General features: G+C 37.4%; 1 protein-coding gene across 6 annotated transcripts in view; it reads right to left on the reverse strand.

Moving 5' to 3' along the window:
- The window catches only part of LOC140729684 (protein kinase C-binding protein NELL1-like), a 915,540-nt gene that overhangs the window by 105,726 nt on the left and 789,040 nt on the right, over nucleotides 1-20,774 (reverse strand). For 5 of the 6 annotated variants that reach the window (XM_073049741.1, XM_073049746.1, XM_073049743.1 and 2 more), the window contains one exon: nucleotides 4,783-4,923. The exons of the other annotated variant lie outside the window; for it this stretch is intronic. In XM_073049741.1, coding sequence (XP_072905842.1) covers nucleotides 4,783-4,923 — 141 coding nt within the window. The remainder of the gene's footprint in view (nucleotides 1-4,782; nucleotides 4,924-20,774) is intronic. 6 annotated transcript variants of the gene reach the window in all.

Below are 20,774 nucleotides of genomic sequence, written 5' to 3' on the forward strand. Positions count from 1 at the left end.
TATTGTGAACTGTTTTGGGCCCCTCATCTTAGAAAAGATGTGTTAGCATTGGAGAGAGTCCAGAGGACGTTCACAAGGATGATTCCAGGAATGAAAGGGTTATCATGTGAGGAACATTTGATGGCTCTGGGTCTGTACTCACTGGAATTCAGAAGGATGAGGGGAGATCTCATTGAATCCTTTTGAATGTTGAAAGGCCTAGACAGAGTAGACGTGGAAAGGTTGTTTCCCATGGTGGAAGAGTCTAGGACAAGAGGGCACAGCCTCAGGATAGAGGGGCTCCTTTTCAAAACAGAGATGCAGAGAAATTTCCTTAGCCAAAGGGTGGTGAATTTGTGGAATTTGTTGCCACATGCAATTGTGGAGGCCAAGTTGTTGGGTGTATTTAAGGCAGAGAGTGATTGGTACTTGACTGGACATGGCACCAAAGGTTACAGGGAGAAGGCTGGGAATTGATGTTAAGGAGGAGAAAAAAAAGGATCAGCCATGATTGAACAGCAAAGCAGACTCAATGGGCCAAAGGGTCTAAATCAGCTCCTGTGTCTTATGGTCTTATGGTCTATTTCTTCTGCTTTTGAATTCCAGTTCATGGATTAACATGTACAGTAAAGGCTGACTGCCCATTGGCATCTCTTCACAATCAAGACTCAAAACTTTTGATTATGTTCCTTAAATTGGTATTGTTTGTTACCAATTATTCAAATTTCTTCAAATGAACCCTCTTCTATTCTTTCCTTCTGTAGTTTAGCGGGCAATTTGTTTTGTGTCTTTCTGTATTTCATTACCCTCTTACCTGCCTTTTCTCTTGTTTCTATTCCTTTTCAATGCACTTAACCTGCAAAACCTGGTGAAATGCCATAAATCTGAAGTTCTGTTTTCAGTTTTACTGCCTGATCCAATAAGAATTTCCAACAATTACTGCATTCCATTTGTTGAAACAAACATTAACACTTCCTCAATATTTGATAAGTACTTTATCGCTTGTTCAGGAAAATTTGCCATTTGAAGCTTTCGTCTCAACCTAGATACCTAGATTCAACAACCTCAAAGTTGAAAGTGAAAATCATGTATATATCACCATATATCACTCTGAGATTCACTTCTTGCAGGCATTCACAGGAAAACAAAGAAATACAATACTTTTTGATGAAGAACTACAGACAAAGGCTGACAATCAATGTGCAAAAGAGGACAAACAGTGCAAGTATATACATGAATAAATAAATAGAAAATGGATAAATTAAATAAATAGATGGATAAATAAATAGATCATTCATTCATTATATGCCACATTGTACAACATAGGCGATCATGGTCTTTCCATGACCATTATTGCCCTTTGCAAATTTTTCTGCAGAAGTGGTTTGCCATTGCCTTCTTCTGGGCGATGTCTTTACAAGACAGGTGACCCCTGGCATTATCAATACTCTTGAGAGATTATCTCCCTGGTGTCACTAGGACTTGTGATATGCACCAACTGCTCATACGGCCATCCACCACCTGCTCCCATGGCTTCATGTAACCCTGACTGGGGGGCTAAGCAAGTGCTACACCTTGTCCAAGGGTAACCTTGCAGGCTAGCAGTGGGAAAGAATGCCTTACACCTCCTTTGCTAGAGAGGTATCTCCATCCTGCCTTCCAAAATAAATAGATAGATAAACAAGTTTATAAATGAATGAATGATACTGAGAACAGCTATTGATTTCTCTGTTCCCATTTTCACCTCCAGTAAGTCCGCCTTTGTTTTTCTACCAGTTTTCTGACCATCATTACACTATCATACCAGTTTATCCTTCGCCATTCCCATCTGCTCTCATCTCACTCTTCTGTCACTTTTTCCTTGTCTCACTTTCTCTGCAATTTAACATTTGTTAGTTCTCTTCCTTTTTCCAGTCTGCTGGAAATCTGACTCGGTGTTTCCCTCTTGTGGAGACCTCACCCGCTGATTAAATTCAAAGAGTTATGTTTTCATGACACTTCAGAATGCTTGCATTCACTTGACAGATGTTACCTGAGCTGTTTGGGGTTCTCAGAGGTTTTTATTATTGTTAACAGAAGACACACCAGAATAGAACTGGGGACAGTAAAAAACAGTGCTCTCAAGAACAATGGGGGCTGTCATTATTGTGATACTCAAGACATCCCAGTTGCACAGGTCATGATGGATGGGCTTCTTGTCACCATCTTTCATACATTTTCTTATGTTTGTGAGTTCCTGTCCTTTCAGAACTCAAACAGAATAAGAAAAAATCCTTAGGTGTCATTCTAGTGAAGGCACAGCTCTGCAGTTGGTTACTGAGATCTGTCATCCAACAAGCAAATACTTGAATGTCTCTAACATCTGACAGCCACACATTTAAACCCTACAGATTAATAATAATATTGCAACTCAGCGTTTGAGTGCATCATCTGAGATTCAAGAAACAAAACCAGTAGAGATCATCTATAAATGAAAAGTAAAACTGCAGATGAAGGAAATATGAAATAGTAATAAAATTAGAGAATGCTGGTAAAATTAAACAGATTAGGCATCACCTGACGAAAGAAAAAGGTTACAACACACACAAAATGCTGGAGGTACTCAGCGGGCCAGGCAACCTCTATGGAAAAAAGTACAGTCGACGTTTTGTTACTTTTATCCGTAGATGCTGCCTCGTTTGCTGAGTTCCTCCAGCATTTTGTGCGTGTTGCTTGGATTTCCAGCACCTGCAGATTTTTTCCTGTTTGTGAAAGAAAAACACTTACTGTTTCAAGTCAAAGACCCTTAATCAGAATGAGACACCACTTTGCATAATAACTGCTTCTCTTTCCACAGATGGTTGCTGGGCTGGTGTGTTTTAACACCATTTATGGTTTAGTTTTTTTTCTTAATTTTGGATATCCTCAAATCTCAACACCATCTGAACAAACAGAAAACAGATTCAATAGACATTATAAGGGTTTGTTTCATTACAGATACTGCAAGAATAGAAGGTAGAGAACAATTATTACTGAAGAGGGTTTCCACTTACAGGAGGAAGATGATAGAGGAAGATAATTGATATCATTGATTCAGATATTTTTCTCTACCTACAGATACTGCAAACAATATGTCAATAGAAGAGTCAGTCCAATTAAAGACATTTGTCGGGAAAACTATTTTGTCCTTGCAATACAGCTGACTTTTGAGATTTATTCTAATTTATCCTTTTACCGAAGTGTGAATTTTTGAAATCTATTGGGAAGAGACATTTGCAAATGGCCTGCAAGTAAAAATACCATGCGGTGGGTAATAAATTGCTTACATGTTGTTTCAGATCAGACATCGTACAACACAATTTAACACTCAAGTATAGACCATCCCTTCAGCGCCCAAGTTTCTCTGACTCCAACTTTTCTATTCATCCTCAGTGTAGATTTTTCCAGTGCTAACGCAGAGCATAGGTCAAAGTCGAGCTTATTGTCATACACACAATTCCATATAACCACAGGTGAAATGAAAAACTTGCAGGAGCATTACAGGCACATGACATCATATATGCAAGATTCACAGGGTAAAAAACATAACATAAATAATACACAATTTTTATTAGGAAGACTGCAATTAGAATACAAATAATTTCAAGTTAGTGCAAAATGATCAAAGAGATCATAATATTGCTAAACCGTAATGTTCAGTGTTTTGCCAGTTAATTTAAGAACCGAATGTTTGAGTTCTTGAACTTGGTAGAATGGCTTCTATACCTTCTGTCCCATGTTAGCTGTGAGAAGATGGCAAAGTCTGGATGGTGAGGTTCTTTGATGATTGGTGTTGCCTTCTTGAGGCAGTGACTCCTATGGACACTACGAGTGGTGGGGAGGCATATGCCCATGATGTGGTGGCAGATTCCACCACTTCGCAGTTTCTTACATTCCTGTGTACTTGAGCTTCAACCAGTCAGGATACTTTCAACAGGACTAAAACCTCTAACTTTCAGTGATTTTTACCTAAATGTGCACTGCAAGTAGGGAAAATATTTTCTGAAAGACTCTTGCAACCAGAAAATAACAAAAGGGAGCAAATACATAATAGCCTTTTCAAAGCATAAGTGGAGCATGTTGTCAGTTCTGGTTAATGAACTTCCTGTGCCTAATGATGGGAGTTATGCAGAATGATTGATGAGAACAGTACCTTCATCAGGAATCATATCAATCAATTGTCTACAAATGAATGGCAACTTCTGTCCACAATAATATATTTTATTCAGCGATTTTCAGTGTTGATCACCACCCTTCTCAAAGCACTGCTCAAATGGGACCTGATTCTTTTAATAGTCAGTTTTTAATTACAATTTCTATGGCTGGAAGTTGATTCCACAGGGAAGCTTTAGCAGCATCAAGATTTGTGCCATAATTGTCCTGGGTAGTTCTAATATGGTGTAAGCAAATCCTTTCATATTAGTACAGAGAAGCAGAGTATTAGCAATGGTCGGTAGCTGGGACCTCTCTAGTCACATCCTTGCATCTGTTGAAGCTGAAACTAAATCTGTGCAATCATAATCTTATAAAAGAGGAACAAACTGAAATTCCTTTGGCAGGCTGAGCTAGCACAGGATGACATTCAAGTGCAACAAAAATGAAAAATTATTAAAACTCATTCGGAATTGCATGCCTTTCTTGCAGAGCAATACTTCTCTCCAATTTTTCCTCAATTCCAATAGTAATTTAAAGAAAACACAGAAATTATAAGATAGGAAGATTTTCACCAGACATAAGGAGAGCAGATGCCCATTGAAATGAAGACAGTTTTGTTTAATTACTTACCAATGCAGGTCTCACCGGTGAATGAATAGTTGCCATTGTCATGGTAACCTGTCCTGCATTCACAGTGGTACCACCCCGGTAGGTTGACACAACGGGCATGTCTGTGACACTGTATGATGCCTTCAGCACACTCATCAATATCTGTCTCACAAAGAAATATAGGACATACATGAGGGACAGCTCTATAATTTCACATCACCCTTAACGGAAGCATATTATGATTTCTAAGCCCTTTTCACCATAATACTATGGTTGTAGCAAGTTTATTTAAACAAAATTTGAACCTTTGAAAGTTCCTTGACTATATTTCGTGTTACACAGCATGTGTAGGTAAACAAGAAGCAAAATAGGTCTGCTAAGCTGTGATTAATGACCCAATGGCAATACCTTCTTAAATGGATATTTGTCAAAACTGTTGCAAGTGGTTCATAAAAAAGATTCTCTGTGACATTAAAACCCCAGACTTTCATTTCTGATTTCGCTATTTACAGATAATGAGTTCAGCTATAACCCATAAGGTTTTGTTTTCTGCAATTTGCCTCTCTTTTATGCTCTATGATGCATTAAACTTTAGTCAGCCCTTCAGAAATAGGTCAAATTTCATGGAAAAGTGTAAGTGTGCACATCTGTTTTTCCTTTTATCTTAAATAAGGCAATTGGAGTTCAAACTCAGAAATAGGGTGACTAAATTATTAACAGGAACCAACAATGCCTTCACCTCATGTAATACTATAGATACAGTCTTCTCGCATGCACTACAAGAATGAGCAATTGGTGCATTTGGTGGCAATCTGTTCACTCAACTATTCTCCTATATTCTACCATTTCGAGCCAGGGAATTAATGTGAATTTAAAGAATCAGGCAGAAAAGTCATTGTTGCAGCACATCAGGTACACCCGAATTAAAGAAGTAGCAAAGTTGCAGCTTAGCAGAGTCAGGTGGAGAAATCCCTCAAACCCTGAGATGGTATATCACTCCAGGAGGACACATAAAGTGGTTACGGTCAGAATCAGAGTCAGGTTTAATATCACCAGCGTATATCCTGAAATTCATTAACTTTACGGCAGCAGTACAATGAAATATATGATAAATCAATATAGAGAAAAAACTGAATTACACTATGTATATTGTCTATTAAATGTTTAAGTTAAAAATACGTAGTGTAAACAAAAAAAGAAATAAAAAAGTAGAGAAAAGTGTTCATGGGTCCTATGTCCTTTTAGAAATTGGATGGCAGAAGGGAAGAAGCTGTTCTTGAATTGCTGAGTGTGTGCCTTCAGGTTTCTGTACCTCCTTCCTGATGGTAACAATGGGAAGAGGGCATGTCTGGGATGGTGGGATTCCTTAATGATTGACAACACCTTCCTAAGAAAACACACCTTGAAGATGTCTTGGAAACTTTGGAAGCCAGCACCCATGGTCGAGGTGACTAGTTTTACAAGTTTCTGTAAAGAACTTGAATCTTGTACAGTAGCCCTGCCTCCCCCCATACCAGACAGTGATGTAGCCAGTCAGAATGCTCTCCATGATACATTTGTAGAAGTTTTCGAGTGTTTCAGTTGACAAACCAAATCTGCTCAAACCTCGAATGAAGTATAGCTGCTGTCTTGCCTTCTCTATAGATGCATCAATATGTTTCATCCAGGTTAGGTTCTTGGAGAAATTGACATCCAGGAACTTGAAATTGCTCGCGCACTCCACTTCTGATCCCTCTATGAGGATTGGTTTATGCTCCCTTGTCTTATCCTTTCTGAAGTCCACAGTTAGATCTTTGCTCTTTGGTCGAGCAATGGGTTTTTAAAATAAGTTATCACTATTAAATGTTGAATCTGTACACTGTTTCTTCCTTTGTAAATATTTTTATTCTAAATAAAGTTTAATTTTGAAATTAAAAATAAATACTAAATAGCAAATCAACATGCAACTGACAGAGCAACATAATCTTATAATGAATTGATCACACAGAAGACCAACGCTGCATGTTTCACCAAATATAGTATGAGAACAGAATTTATTGTGACTATCTAAACTGAGCCTTAACGAAGCTGTAACTGGGAAATAAGTCTTTATTCACATGTAAGCTTCCAATAGAGAATGAGTCCAAGAGAATCCAAGGCTACATCCACACTAGACCGGATAATTTTGAAAACGACGGTTTCGCGTAAAAACAATAGGCGTCCACACCAAGCGTTTTTGAAAATACCTCCATCCAAATTAAAACAGGTATTTGGGAAAACCTCTTCCTACTGGGCATGCGCAGTACGCATCTACAAAAAACAAGCGACATGTTTGGTGTTGAATCTCACCGTGAAAGTGCACGTTTGTGCAGTTACAGACTAGAAAAAACTTAAAAGGAAATTGCAAACGATGGACAGCCGTTGGCTCTCGTTCAGGAGGACATAAAACTAAAGAAAAACACAAACACTGGAGTGTATGGAGGCAACCGACAGGGAGTTCACGGACAGTATGACCCAGCTGATGATGAACATTGATAAATGCACTAACTCTGTTGCATTAATAAAGGACCTTGTTAAATGTATAAAACATGTCTGCATCAGTGTTATCTTGTACTTCCATACAATGTTACAGTAGGATGTTACACATCTATTGTTAGAGAAGTACTTGCATAAATAGGTAAACCACCTTCATACAAGCAAGGCCAGAAAACAGGGCAAAGTGAGTATACTTATTTATTCAGTAAGTTATGGGTCAAAGTATTTGGTGAGTACATTTCTAACTCTTCTGGCTTTAGTTTTGTTGCCGTCTGTTCTGAAATTGTTAGGTTGTGTTCAAGAAAACAATGAAATGCCGTACTGCCGCCACCATCTGTTCCGGCACGTCATGACAGTGTTTTTAGATTTCTCCGTTTACCCTGTCCATACTACTTTGCCCAAGCAGCATTTTCAAATTTACACCCTGGAGGGTGTTTTAGAAAAGCTCTGTTTTTGGTGGAGGAAAACGCCATTGCAGTGTGGATGGAGGGTCAAAATGAAGAGAAAAAGCTTCGGTTATGGATTTATCCAGTCTATTGTGAACGTGGCACAAGAGAATCTCACTTTTCTAACACGATTTTTATATTTTTTTCAACACAAAGGGAGCAATGAATGATTAACTAGTCTCTTTTGCTACATTCACCTACTTAACTTTAACATTTTGAATATAGTGAGGTAAATGTAGGGAATTACATAATTATGGTGGTAGCACATCCCAACTAGCTGGACTCCTTTGAAAATCCACTACTGGTATCTGTTCCAAAGCCTCTTAGTACAAACTCCAAACACCCAGAATATTGCTGGTTCATTATAGTGTTGAACGATGGCTTGCATCTTGGGCAAGGATTAATCAACGCGGTTTGTGGATGGGACTCTGTAGTTCCTGCTGTGAAATGTTTCTGTAGGTCACTCCTTTTTTGTTGCTATTTTGGTCGATTTTGAATTGGGGTGGCCTTCAGATAACAAACACTAAGATTAATTGAATATGTCTGGACTCTTTTGATTTTCATGTTTTATATTCTGTGTTTCTCACTCGTTTTTTTGCTGCTGTTTGCATGTTTTTTTGGGCGTGGAGTAGGGGGTTGGTGTGGCTTGATGTTTTATTTTCTTAGAATGGGTTCCATGTTTTTTTTCTGTGTTTTGTGGCTGTCTGTGGGAAGATGAATCTCAGGGTTGTATACTGCATACATACTTTCATAATAAATGTACTTTGAACCTTTGAATAGTTCCATCAATATAGAACCAATATGAAGATTATGTGACAAAACAGATCTGTCCTGAACTACGCCTTAAGTGATATGGACACACTTTTAAGAATGTGCTAATAGTAGGAACATTCATCTATTGTCTTTTCTTCTGTTGGAAGTTAAATTGTATACAGTATTATTTATTTCCTAAAGACTGGTTCTCATTTTCTATGCTATCCAACATTTCATAATCCTAGAATAGTCCCTAACAAAATTAATAGGCTTTCATCATGAGAACTGGGGACCTCAGAGCTCAAAATTACACTGAAAACTAATCTGAATACTAAAAGAAAAGTGTACAATTAAAGTAGGATTCCACAGATATGTGGAAACTGTGGAAACACATATCTGTGGACTCACAAGAAATCAAGGAAAAGTTGGCTGGAATTGGAACAGGAAAGTATGCAATATGGATTTAAATGGTAGCAAAACCATCTGAATATACGGTAAGATGCAAGGAAAATGTAGAACAGCTTGAGGTTAAAGAATCACAGTCCATTTATGAAGTACAAAGGAAATGCAGGAATATTATGAACAGTTACAAATGATAATGGAAGTGAGAAATACGTGAAGCAATGTTGGAGCTGACTACAGGGGAATAATCCTTAGAAGACAAGGTGGATAAGGTATCAGGGCCTGACTGGACCAATACAGTGTCACTGAATTGCTGTGTTTCTGAAGGTGGCTACTTGACCAATAGAATCTACTGTATGTTGTTCATGTTAGAGCAATACCATCAATATGTTCCTCCACGTTCCCTGCGGCCCTACAAAATACTTTCTTTCAAGTGCATATCCAGTTTCCTTCTGCAAATACCAATGGATTGCTTCCACCACCCTTAAAGGCAGAGAATTACATGTTCTAGCTACCAACACAATTTTTTAATCACAACCCATAAGACCCTTTGTCAAAATTTTGTCTCATCTCTCTTGTTCCTCAAACCATCTGCTGAGGAAGTAAGCTTTCCTTCATCCCGCTAAGCCTAATTTTGCCTAAATGCTGAAAGAAATCAGTGAGAATATAGCAGAACTTGCATTATGGGACTAGAAAGTTACTAGTGGAAATCATTGTTCACAAACAGAGAGGGATGGATAATCGGTACCATAAACTAATCAAGGCCATATGTTCACATCCTATGTTAGCATACATTTCAAGAGGGCTAGAATGTAAAAGCAAGGATATAATGCTGAGTCATTATAAGATATTGGTCAGACTAGAAGTATTGTGAGCAATTTTGGACTGCATATCTAAAAAAATTTGTGCTGGCATTGGAGACAGCCCAAAGGAGATGCACGAGAATTATCCCAGGAATGAAAGAGTTAATGAATGAGCAGTGACCAATGGCTCTAGACCTTTACTCACTGGAGTTTAGAAGAATGAGGGAGGGATCTCATTGAAACCAATTTAATATTGAAGGGCACAGATAGAGTGGGCATGGAGAGGATGTTTCCTAAAATGGGGTGTCTAAGACCAGTTGGCACAGCCTCAGAACAGAAGGACTTTCCTTTAGAACTGAGATGAGGAGTAAGTTCTTCAGCCAGAAGGTGGTGAATCTGTGAATTCATTGCCACGGATAGCTGTGGATGCCAAGTTATTGGGAATGTTTAAAGCAGAGGTACTTGATTTGTGAGGGGTTCAAGGTTATTGGGGGGGGGGGAGGCAGGAGAATGGAGTTAAGAGGGATAATAAAGCAGCTATGATGGAAAGGTGAAGCAGACTTGATGGGCCGACTGAACTAATTCTGCTCCTATGTTTTATGGTCTTATAATGAGTCATCAGGGAGATAAAGTTAGCAATTTGAAATTATTGGTTATTCAAGAACAGCTATGATGAAAACACCAAAAGAAAGTCACATTTAACAAGACACCTTTTGAAAGAATGTTTTGTAGAATGATTGTATGTAACATATCCGGCTTTAAAAGACAATATTCAATAATATGATCGCAAAAAAATGGTAAGAAAAGAAGGGAAAAATCCAAGTGAACAGGCAACAGCATGAAAGGAAAAATGGTAAAGAATAACATCAGGTTACTTAGTAGTTGCATGCTTTTGGTTTCTGAGTAAATAAAATTGGTTTCAATTTTGAATTCAGAAATAGTAGATCAAAGAACGTCAATGGAAAAAGAAATAAGGACAAGATTTGAAATCATCAAAACTGTTTCATTTAATTTTCTTGGCAACTGTAGTATTTTGCTTTACACAATCATACTGGTCAAAAAACTGTGCGCATGTCTTAGAACAGTAAAAGTGTTTCCAACAGGTTAGCAGGTCAACTAGTTCATCAGCATCATTTTAGGGGCAGAGAAAGGAGTTAATGATCAGCTTGGGTTTTAGGGACAGGGATGCGGGGAGAATTAGAGGTCAGCCCAGAGTCTCAGCCTCTGTTCAATGTTCTACGTACAAAGGCCAGCGATGTGGACTTCTGATGTGGATGGATATTGAGACTGTGAGTTCACTGGAGGCTGGAGGCCCAGACACAGTCTGTCCTGGGATTGAGGGACTTGATGCGTGGATGGGTGCGTGGATGGGTGGGAGAAGAGGGGCTTGTTTTGTTGTTCTCAATGTTGATGCTCGGGATGATTCTGCTGAACATTGCGGGCATGCTACGTGACTCCAGGATGTGTGGCAGCACTTGCGGGCTGCCACCAGCACGTCTCTAGATTGTGTTGGTTGTTAACACAGATGATGCGTTTCACCGTATATTTCACTGTGCATGTGATAAACAAATGAATCTGCTGGGCTGATCTATTTAATACAGTGAAGTCTGAAAGAGCAATTTCTGTGAGGATAAGTATTGAATGAAAAGACAGATTAAAGGATTCAAAAACCGTAACTATTTTATATAAAGGTCATGGTGTACAAGAGTAAATCAGGATAGACCGCAGTCAAGGTGTGGAAATTAATTTGTAAAGTTTTATGATAATTTTGGTTTTAACATTACTTAAAGCAACCTCACTATGGACGGTCCGAAACCTAACTGAAAGGATGGACATGCGGCTAGCAACCCCATCAGATAAAAACCCAGTGCTGCAGAAATGCTAATAGAAGTTTCAAAGACTTCACCCCTGGGAGAGGAGGGATCTTCGAAGATGGACTATTTCTGGGACAGCTTGAAAGACTAACCCAGGATAGAGGACTCTGACAAGCTGCTATCAGTAGCCTGTACCTCAGTAGGAATGATGGGCTTAAGGTAAGGTAATACTTAAAGCACAAAGCAGACATTCATGAGAGTAACATCAATGTTTATTATGTGAAGAAACTTAATATATTTGAACATTATCAATGAATGAGGAGATTAAACTTTCTTTCACTGTATGAAGGGATTTTGAAAGCGAATAGGGAAAGATTATTACCTCAATTTTTGTAATGAAACTAAAGCAATCACCTTTTTAAAGATGTCATTCAGAACTGGAAAAATAGTTAGACAAATGGTTACTGGAGCATGAAATGATTTGCAATAGAGACTTCTTAGACTAGGAATCTTTACAACTATAGTAAGAAAAGAGGATATGTTAATTAAGGAGAGGGAGTTATAGGTGCAAAAGAGTGAGAGGTGCAATATGGTTTGCTTAGAATTGCTCCAGAAGAGCATTGAATGCAAACATTCACAGCACTAAATCGACAGGAGCCTTTATGGACTTGTACCTCTTCATGCTTTTGTTTTAAAAATAGCGACAGCTCTAGCTAATCAATATAGGAATACAGTGGGAGTCCCAGTACAAATTACTTGGTCTGAATTATCTGAAAATTAAGCTTGCAATGCCATCAGCTTTTGGTTATTTTAGGATGGTCACAACATGAAAGCATAATTAAAGCACACAAATTTTGATCTTATGCACTTGTTTTGCACCTCACCTGATTCATCATCTGCTGATTCATTCAGTTAGCTTGCCACTGGACACATTGAGTTAAAAGTTATCCCACTTACATGAAGTAGAAGTCGATATCTATTCGTGTAAATTAAATCTATAAATAGATATAACTCTTCGCAAGGTTAAGTTCTGGTTAACAGATCATGGAGTTGAAACATTACCTGTGTTTCACTATCCACAGACTGTGTCTAATGTTTTTGTTTTCAGCATTTCCTGGTCTATTACAAATTTTCAGTAGGTACTATGGTACTTTGATTTTAAGGAAATTATCATATAATTTCTACATAGGTTTATCCTCTTCACTCAATCTGCTCCACCCATTCACCATTTTCTTTTGCCCTTTTTATAACCATATAACCATATAACAATTACAGCACAGAAACAGGCCATCTTGGCCCTTCTAGTCCATGCCGAATGCTTACTCTCACCTAGTCCCACTCAGCCCATAACACTCCAGTCCTTTCTTGTCCATATACCTATCCAATTTCTTTTTAAATGACAAAATCAAACCTGCCTCTACCACTTCTACTGGAAGCTTGTTCTACACAGCTACCACTCTTTGAGTAAGGAAGTTCCCCTTCGTGTTACCCCTAAACTTTTGCCCCTTAACTCTCAACTCATGTCCTCTTGTTTGAATCTCCCCTACTCTCAATGGAAAAAGCCTATCCACATCAACTCTATCTATCCCCCTCATAATTTTAAATACCTCTATCAAGTCCCCCCTCTACCTTCTACGCTCCAAAGAATAAAGACCTAACTTGTTCAACCTTTCTCTGTAACTTAGGTGCTGAAACTCAGGTAACATTCTAGTAAATCTCCTCTGTACTCTCTATTTTGTTGACATCTTTCCTATAATTTGGTGACCAGAACTGTACACAATACTCCAAATTTGGCCTCACCAATGCCTTGTACAATTTTAACATTACATCCCAACTCCTATACTCAATGCTCTAATTTATAAAGGCCAGCATACCAAAAGCTTTCTTCACCACCCTATCCACATGAGATTCCACCTTCAGGGAACTATGCACCATTATTCCTAGATGACTCTGTTCTACTGCATTCCTCAATGCCCTACCATTTACCATGTATGTCCTATTTGGATTATTCCTACCAAAATGTAGCACCTCACACTTAACAGCATTAAAGCATTAAACTCCACCTGCCTATCAGTATTAAACTCCATCTGCCTTTACTGTACATTAATTAATTACATTAAAATCACAAACTGTAATTCTTTGATGCAATGCCTGCATCATTTTCAGTATGGAGTCCTCCATATTTTTAATGAAGTATTGATTTGGTTTATTTATAGTTCTTTGTGGGCAAATGCAACTTTATTTAATGCTATCAGCCTTCCACTGGCTCTGAATCACAGTCAGCATTACATAGCAATGAGCCCATATTCTAATACCTCCAGATCCAATTGTTCAGATGTTTAACTGGCTTAATTTCTCTCTGATCCCAAGACCTAGCGTATATGTAGTCTATTTATCCAATTGTCACCTACCCTTTCCACTCTCTGCCTTTTTCCCTTCCATGCCATAGAGTCACAGAACATGGAAACTGTCCTTTCAGTCCACTAAGTCTACACCCAGACCAAGTCCTTATCTAAATTATCCCTGCATTAACCCCATTTATTTCTTCACACCCCCCAATGCCCACCATTCCCACCACTCACCTACACGAGGGGCAATTTTCATTGGTTAACTGAACTACTAACCCACGTATCTTTGAATGTGGGTGGAAATTAGTGTACCTGGCAGAGACCAACACAGGCAGCAGGCGAACGTGACAACTCCACGCAGACAGCACCCAATATCTGGACTGAATTCAGGTTGCTGGAGTGTGAGCCATTATCCCTACTGGTTGTGCCAAAGAGTTACTACATTTGCACTAGCGTTCTCCTTAAATACAGCAATTTCATCAGTTTCAACCTCCCCTTTGTCATTCAGTTCCAAGTCGTCTCTGCCACAAAAGGAAATTTCCAATAAGTTCTTTATTCATTATGAATGTATTAGTTTGGAAAGTCCCCAAATTATTAACTGCTTTTCAAAACATCTCCAACTGAAAAAATATGCTTCAACCAATTTAGATCCATACTTGACAGAGTAAGTCATTGCAAAAGGCAGGTCAGTTATGTTAGTAAAGATGTGATCTCTAGATTTTATCTCAGAATATTTATTCACATTTACTTGCCCAGTGAGCTGGAAGTGGGGTGGGTCATATCAGTCTCAACAATGGTCAAGCATAGAGCAAAATATGTCAATTTTGGAAAATTGAAGCAATTATAGAATAAAGGAAACATGGACTACAATACCTTCCCTCAATAAAAAACAATAATATTCTAAAAATACTGCAATATATAGAAGATGTGTACATTGAAATCCATGGAGTCACTATCTAACTGCATGGAAACAGACTAATCACATCCTTGCTGATCGGAGACACCCATCTGCTTTAAGTTTTTTGTATAAAATCCACTCACAGTTGCTAACTTATGTTTGATCATCAAAGATAAGAATCAGAATCAGGTTTAATATCACCGGAATATGTTGTGAAATATGTTCAGCTTGCAGCAGCAATACAATGCAATACATAATAATAGAGTAAAAACTGAAAAATAGAAATAATAAAGTAGTGAGGTAGTGTTCATGGGTTCAATATCCATTCAGAAATTGGATGGCAGAGGGGAAGAAGCTGTCCCTGAATCACTGGATCTTCTGCACCTCCTCCCTGATGGTAGTACTGAGAACAAGGCATGACCTGGGTGATGGGGGTCCAGACATTTCCTTCTACTTGGCTGTTTTATATTTAATGGCTGCAGACCCAATACCTGGGCTCAAGTAATAGCAAAAAGGAGGCAAAAGGAGAAGAATTCAGCTAACTCAGCGCTCTTTGTAAGACAGTGCCTAGCTGAGTCATGACACATCAATATTAAGGGCACATCCCACTGGCAGCAACATAAGATGCCCTTAAGCAATTAAACCTCTCTGTAACCTGAAGGGCCAGTTTTTGATCTCAGTCTCCTTGGACCTATTGTGATCAGTGTTGACCTGTTCAGCTCTTTGACCTAAAGAGCCTGTCACTGCTCTTAGTCCTCTCGAGGCCATGATATAAATCTTGTCAGTATTCTCTTTATCTTTCTCATTATAGCTGCTGGCTAGAAAATGTGGGCAATGTTATGTGGGAGAACTGAGAGCATCCTGAGCAGCTGCATCACTGCCTGGTTCAGAAATTGCACCATCTCGGATTGTAAGACCCTGAGTGAGGTCAGCTGAGAAGATCATCAGGGTCTTTCTTCCCGCCATCATGGACATTTACACTACACGCTGCATCCGCAAAGCAAACAGCATTATGAAGGACCCCATTCACCCCTCATACAATCTCTTCTCCCTCCTGCCTTCTGGGAAAAGGTACCAAAGCATTCGGGCTCTCATGACCAGACTATGTAACAGTTTCTTCCCCCAAGCTATCAGACTCCTCAATACCCAGAGCCTGGCCTGACACCTTTCCCTATTGTCCTGTTTATTATTTGTTGTAATGCCTGCACTGTTTTGTGCACTTTATGCAGTCCTGGGTAGCTCTGTAGTCTAGTGTAGTATTGTGTGTTTTTTTTCTCTCTGTGCTGTTTCTTTTTATGTAGTTCAGCCTAGTTTTTGTAATGTATCATGTAACACCATGGTCCTGAAAAACATTGTCTCATTTTTACTATGTACTGTACATAGCAGTTATGATCGAAATGACAATAAAAGTGACTTGACTTGATTTTTTGGCCTCCTTGCCCCTAACACTTTTCCTGCATACTCCCCATCTAAATAATGTAGCATGTGTTTCTAATTCCAGTATCTAAGTTATACATATCTATATGAGGAGACTGACTGGAAGCTACTGATATACTGATAGTAGTATACAAAACTATAAGGTGCCAAGATAGAGTCATAGAGCACCATAACACAGTTAGGATATGAAGTGAAAAATAACACTTTTCCTTGGCAGAGGTGTTGAACTCTAAAGGGTGTAATTTAAAGTGATAAGTGAGATGTTTTTGGAGTTGCAGGGAGGAGTTCTGAGGAAGAATTGTTTTAGTCTTCTTTTCTCTTCTTTCGTAATGTGTGTGAAAAAAAAGATCTTATTGCTTGACGAAGAACAGCATGTAACCCCTGCTGAAAAACAGAGTCAAAGCATTCTGACCCACTGGAGCCCATCTAGCTCAATTGCTGGCAGCTTGACTACTCTAATGAATCACAATGGGTTTAGCCCTGAATCACTGAATTGAAAAGAAATACGAAATTAAAGTCTTTTCACAGAGAAGCAAGGAAATGCTTTGATAACCAATACCAAAAAAGCTGATCAAAAAGCGTAGTTGAGATTACGTCACACCACTAATAAAGCCACAACCAGCTCATGTACCTTTTGGAACAAAGGTCCTGCTGGCAACATTGTGGGAAAGTCCTGTTATTTTTTTAAAGTTAATACATTAGCAGCATAAAACTATCCTTAATAAGCACCTGCAGAGAATGCATACCATTCATATTAGCTTAATTTAGTAGCTTTATTTTTTTAATCTTGATTTTTATCCTTTGATACCTTTTAATTAAGAAAAATTGATCCAGGACTGACCTACCAGTTGCTGCTCTGCGTGAAGAAGCATTATTCAGCTTCATTCCTGAATAGTCTAGCTCCATTTTTAACCACCCACTAGCACTAAACTCATTAATCACTGGTAAAAGCTCATCGTAAATCTATTCATTCTTCTTAATATCTTGAACACTCAATCATATCCCTACAAACTTGTAATTTGCATATTCTGTCCATATTTTCTAATCCTTGGAACTCTGTCATATACAGTATCTGCTGAACTTTTTTCTAAGATGCAATCCCCATGAATACTCACATCAGGGTTTTGTATAGTTAGAACACTTCTCAATCCATTTGTACATTAGTAAAGACTGTCATTCTTTATACCTGGTAATGAATGTGTGCTAGATATAACTAAAGAATGAAGCTGGTAAAGGATAGAGGAGTTCCACTGTCCCTTCTCTACCTCTACTGAGCACATTGTAAATCTCTTTGTATCCAGACCATTAAGTCTCTTGGATATCCATGGCTTCTAATTTTTCACAATCTGTTCGTTCCTCTTTAGGTCCACAGCAGATGATTTGCTTATGGACTTCTTGTCCAACTCCCATCAGGGAAGATGCGACACAGCTTACACACCAGGACCTCCAGACACAATAACAATAACTTCTCCCAAGCCGCCAGGCTGATCAACACCTCCACCATTAACACACCTCACCACTACATATACATCATCTAGTGTCACTTTATATATTGCAAGCAGACTATGTACTTAACAGTTATTTGTGCATTGTCTTTTATATGATTGCTTTCATATTTATATTGTGTTTTGGGGGATTTTAATTGTATTTTTAAGCTTATTCTGGCTCTTAATGCTGCATCAGATTAGGAGAAACAATCATTTTGTTCTCCTTTACACCTGTGTATTGAAGAATGGCAATAAACAATCTTGAAATCTTAAATCATGTGTTTGCCTGCAGTAAAATTCATGTACCAGAGTTGCAGCAAGAATTTGTCTTTCTACTCACTGCTTCCACTCATTATGTTTACAATGCTGCCCAATGATATATCACCAACAAAGCATAGCAAGATATGGGGGTGTGTAGACTATTATCTAGATACCATGTCATATTTTGCCCATTTGAGTTCCAGTCCACTTCCCTATGTTTTGTAGTTTTTCTACAGTACCACAGTACATGGCAGCAACATGTTTGCTTGCTACTGGAGATTAATCTTCCCAGCCTTGGGACATCACTATAGGAGATATTCAGGACAGTGTCTTAGGCCTAAATACCTTCTGCTCTTTCTTCAGAGGCCTGTTTTTCATTACGAGGTCAGAAGTGAGAATCTTCACTGATGATTGCACAATTTTACAGTACCCTAAACCAGGGTGGATAATTTTCACTTCACTCATTTCAACTCTGAACTGATTCCACAATCTGTGGATTCACTTTCAAGCACTTTACAACTCATGCTCTAAATATTATTTATTTACTTATCTATTCATTTATTTTTCTTTTCTTTTTCAATCTTTTTATTATTGTTATTAATATCAACAAAACAAAATTGATACATAGATAATGGGATTACAAACATATACATTTCAACTGAACATGAAAGAATACATAAGCAATGATTACAGTATAAATGAGTATTCCCAAATCATAAACGATACAATATACAAATAAACAAGGCAAACCTAAGTATATCATAATATATATTTAAAAAAACAGAAAAAAGAAAAAGAAAAAAAATATGCAAAAAAAACCTAATCTAGTAATCTAATAACTAATAAGGAAAAAAAACAAAAAAAAGAAAAAAGAGAAAAAGAAAAAATGAAAAAAAAGGTTTGTTTATAATACCTCACAAAAATACAAAATCATCAGTGTCGTCAACTCCGATCCTCTCAACATATATAAAATCGAAACTGGAAAAACAAATAGGCTTGGAACAGGGTCATATTACATCATATGAAAATATTGAATAAATGGTCTCCATATCTTTTCAAATTTACTAGAAGTATCAAATACAACACTTCTAATTTTTTCTAAATTTAGACATAACATAGTTTGAGAAAACCAGAGAAATATGGTAGGAGGATTAATTTCTTTCCAATTCAACAAAATAGATCTTCTAGCCATTAATGTAAGAAATGCAATCATTCGACAAGCGGAAGAGGATAAATAGAGTGAGTCCATCATTGGTAAACCAAAAATTGCAGTGATAGGATGAGGTTGTAAATCAATGTTCAATACTGCAGAAATAATATCAACAATATCTTTCCAATATTTTTTCAAGAGCGGACACGACCAGAACATATGAGTTAAAGACACTATCTCAGAATGACATCTGTCGCAAATAGGATTTATATAGGAATAAAAACGAGCCAATTTATCCTTGGACATATGAGCCCTGTGCACAACTTTAAACTGTGTTAATGAATGTTTAGCACATATAGATGATGTATTAACTAATTGAAGAATTTCATCCCAATTCTCAATAGGGATAGTAAGGTTAAGTTTTCTTTCCCAATCATTTTTAGTCTTATAAAAGGGCTCTGAATGTATCTTCATAATTATATTACCTCTACATAGCACCATCCAGAGACAGAGAAGCAGTTTCAGCGACAGGTTACTATCGATGCAATGCTCCTCAGACAGGATGAAGAGGTCAATACTCCCCAATGCCATTAGGCTTTACAATTCTACCGCCAGGACTTAAGAACTTTTTAAAAGCTATTATTAATGCTTTTTGAGATACTGATTTAGATGCATATCATATTCTTTACTGAGTTAAGTATTGTATGTAATTAGTTTTGCTACAACAAGTGTATGGGACATTGGAAAAAAGTTGAATTTCCCCATGGGGATGAATAAAGTATCTATCTATCTATCTATCTATATTGTAAAGTTTTGATATTAGCCCTTTCTGAAATGGATTTAGTTCAAACAAATTCTCCAAAATACCTGAAGACACAAAATTTGGAAAAGTAGGAAGTACAGTATTTAAGAAATTCCTAATCTGTAAATATCTAAAAAAATGAAATCTAGGCAAATTATATTTATTAGATAATTGCTCAAAAGACATAAAACAATTATCCAAAAATAAATTGGAAAATCGTAATAATCCTTTAGTCTTCCAAGCTGAATAAGCTTGGTCTATAATAGAAGGATAAAAAAAGCAATTGGATACAATAGGAATATTTAAAACAAACTGAGTCAACCCAAAAAATTTCCAAAATTGAAACCATATATGTAAAGTATGTTTAACTATCGGGTTGTCAATTCGTTTCAGCAATTTAGAAAGAGCATAGGGAAGAGAAGTCTCTAAAATAGAACCCAATGCAAATCCTTGTACAGATTGAATTTCCAAGTTCACCCAATGAGGGCTAAAAGATATATCCCAATCCTTTAACCAACATATCAAATATCGGATATTAATTGCCCAATAATAAAATCTAAAATTAGGCAATGCCAATCCACCTTCCTTCTTTGCCTTCTGTAAATATATTTTACCTAACCTAGGATTTTTATTCTGCCATATATATATAAGGAAATTTTTGAATCAACATTAGCAAAAAAAGATTTTGGAATAAAAATTGGTACCGCTTGAAATATATATAAAAACTTGGGTAAAATAACCATCTTAATAGCATTAATCCGACCTATCAGAGATAAAGATAGTGGTGACCACTTAGTAAACAAACATTTAATTTGTTCAATTAAGGGTAAAAAATTAACCTTAAATAAGTCTTTATAGTTTTTTGTGATTTTAATCCCTAAGTAAATAAAAGAGTCAT

The sequence above is a fragment of the Hemitrygon akajei genome, chromosome 6 (genome assembly GCF_048418815.1).
Source record: "Hemitrygon akajei chromosome 6, sHemAka1.3, whole genome shotgun sequence".
Classification (NCBI taxonomy): domain Eukaryota; kingdom Metazoa; phylum Chordata; class Chondrichthyes; order Myliobatiformes; family Dasyatidae; genus Hemitrygon; species Hemitrygon akajei.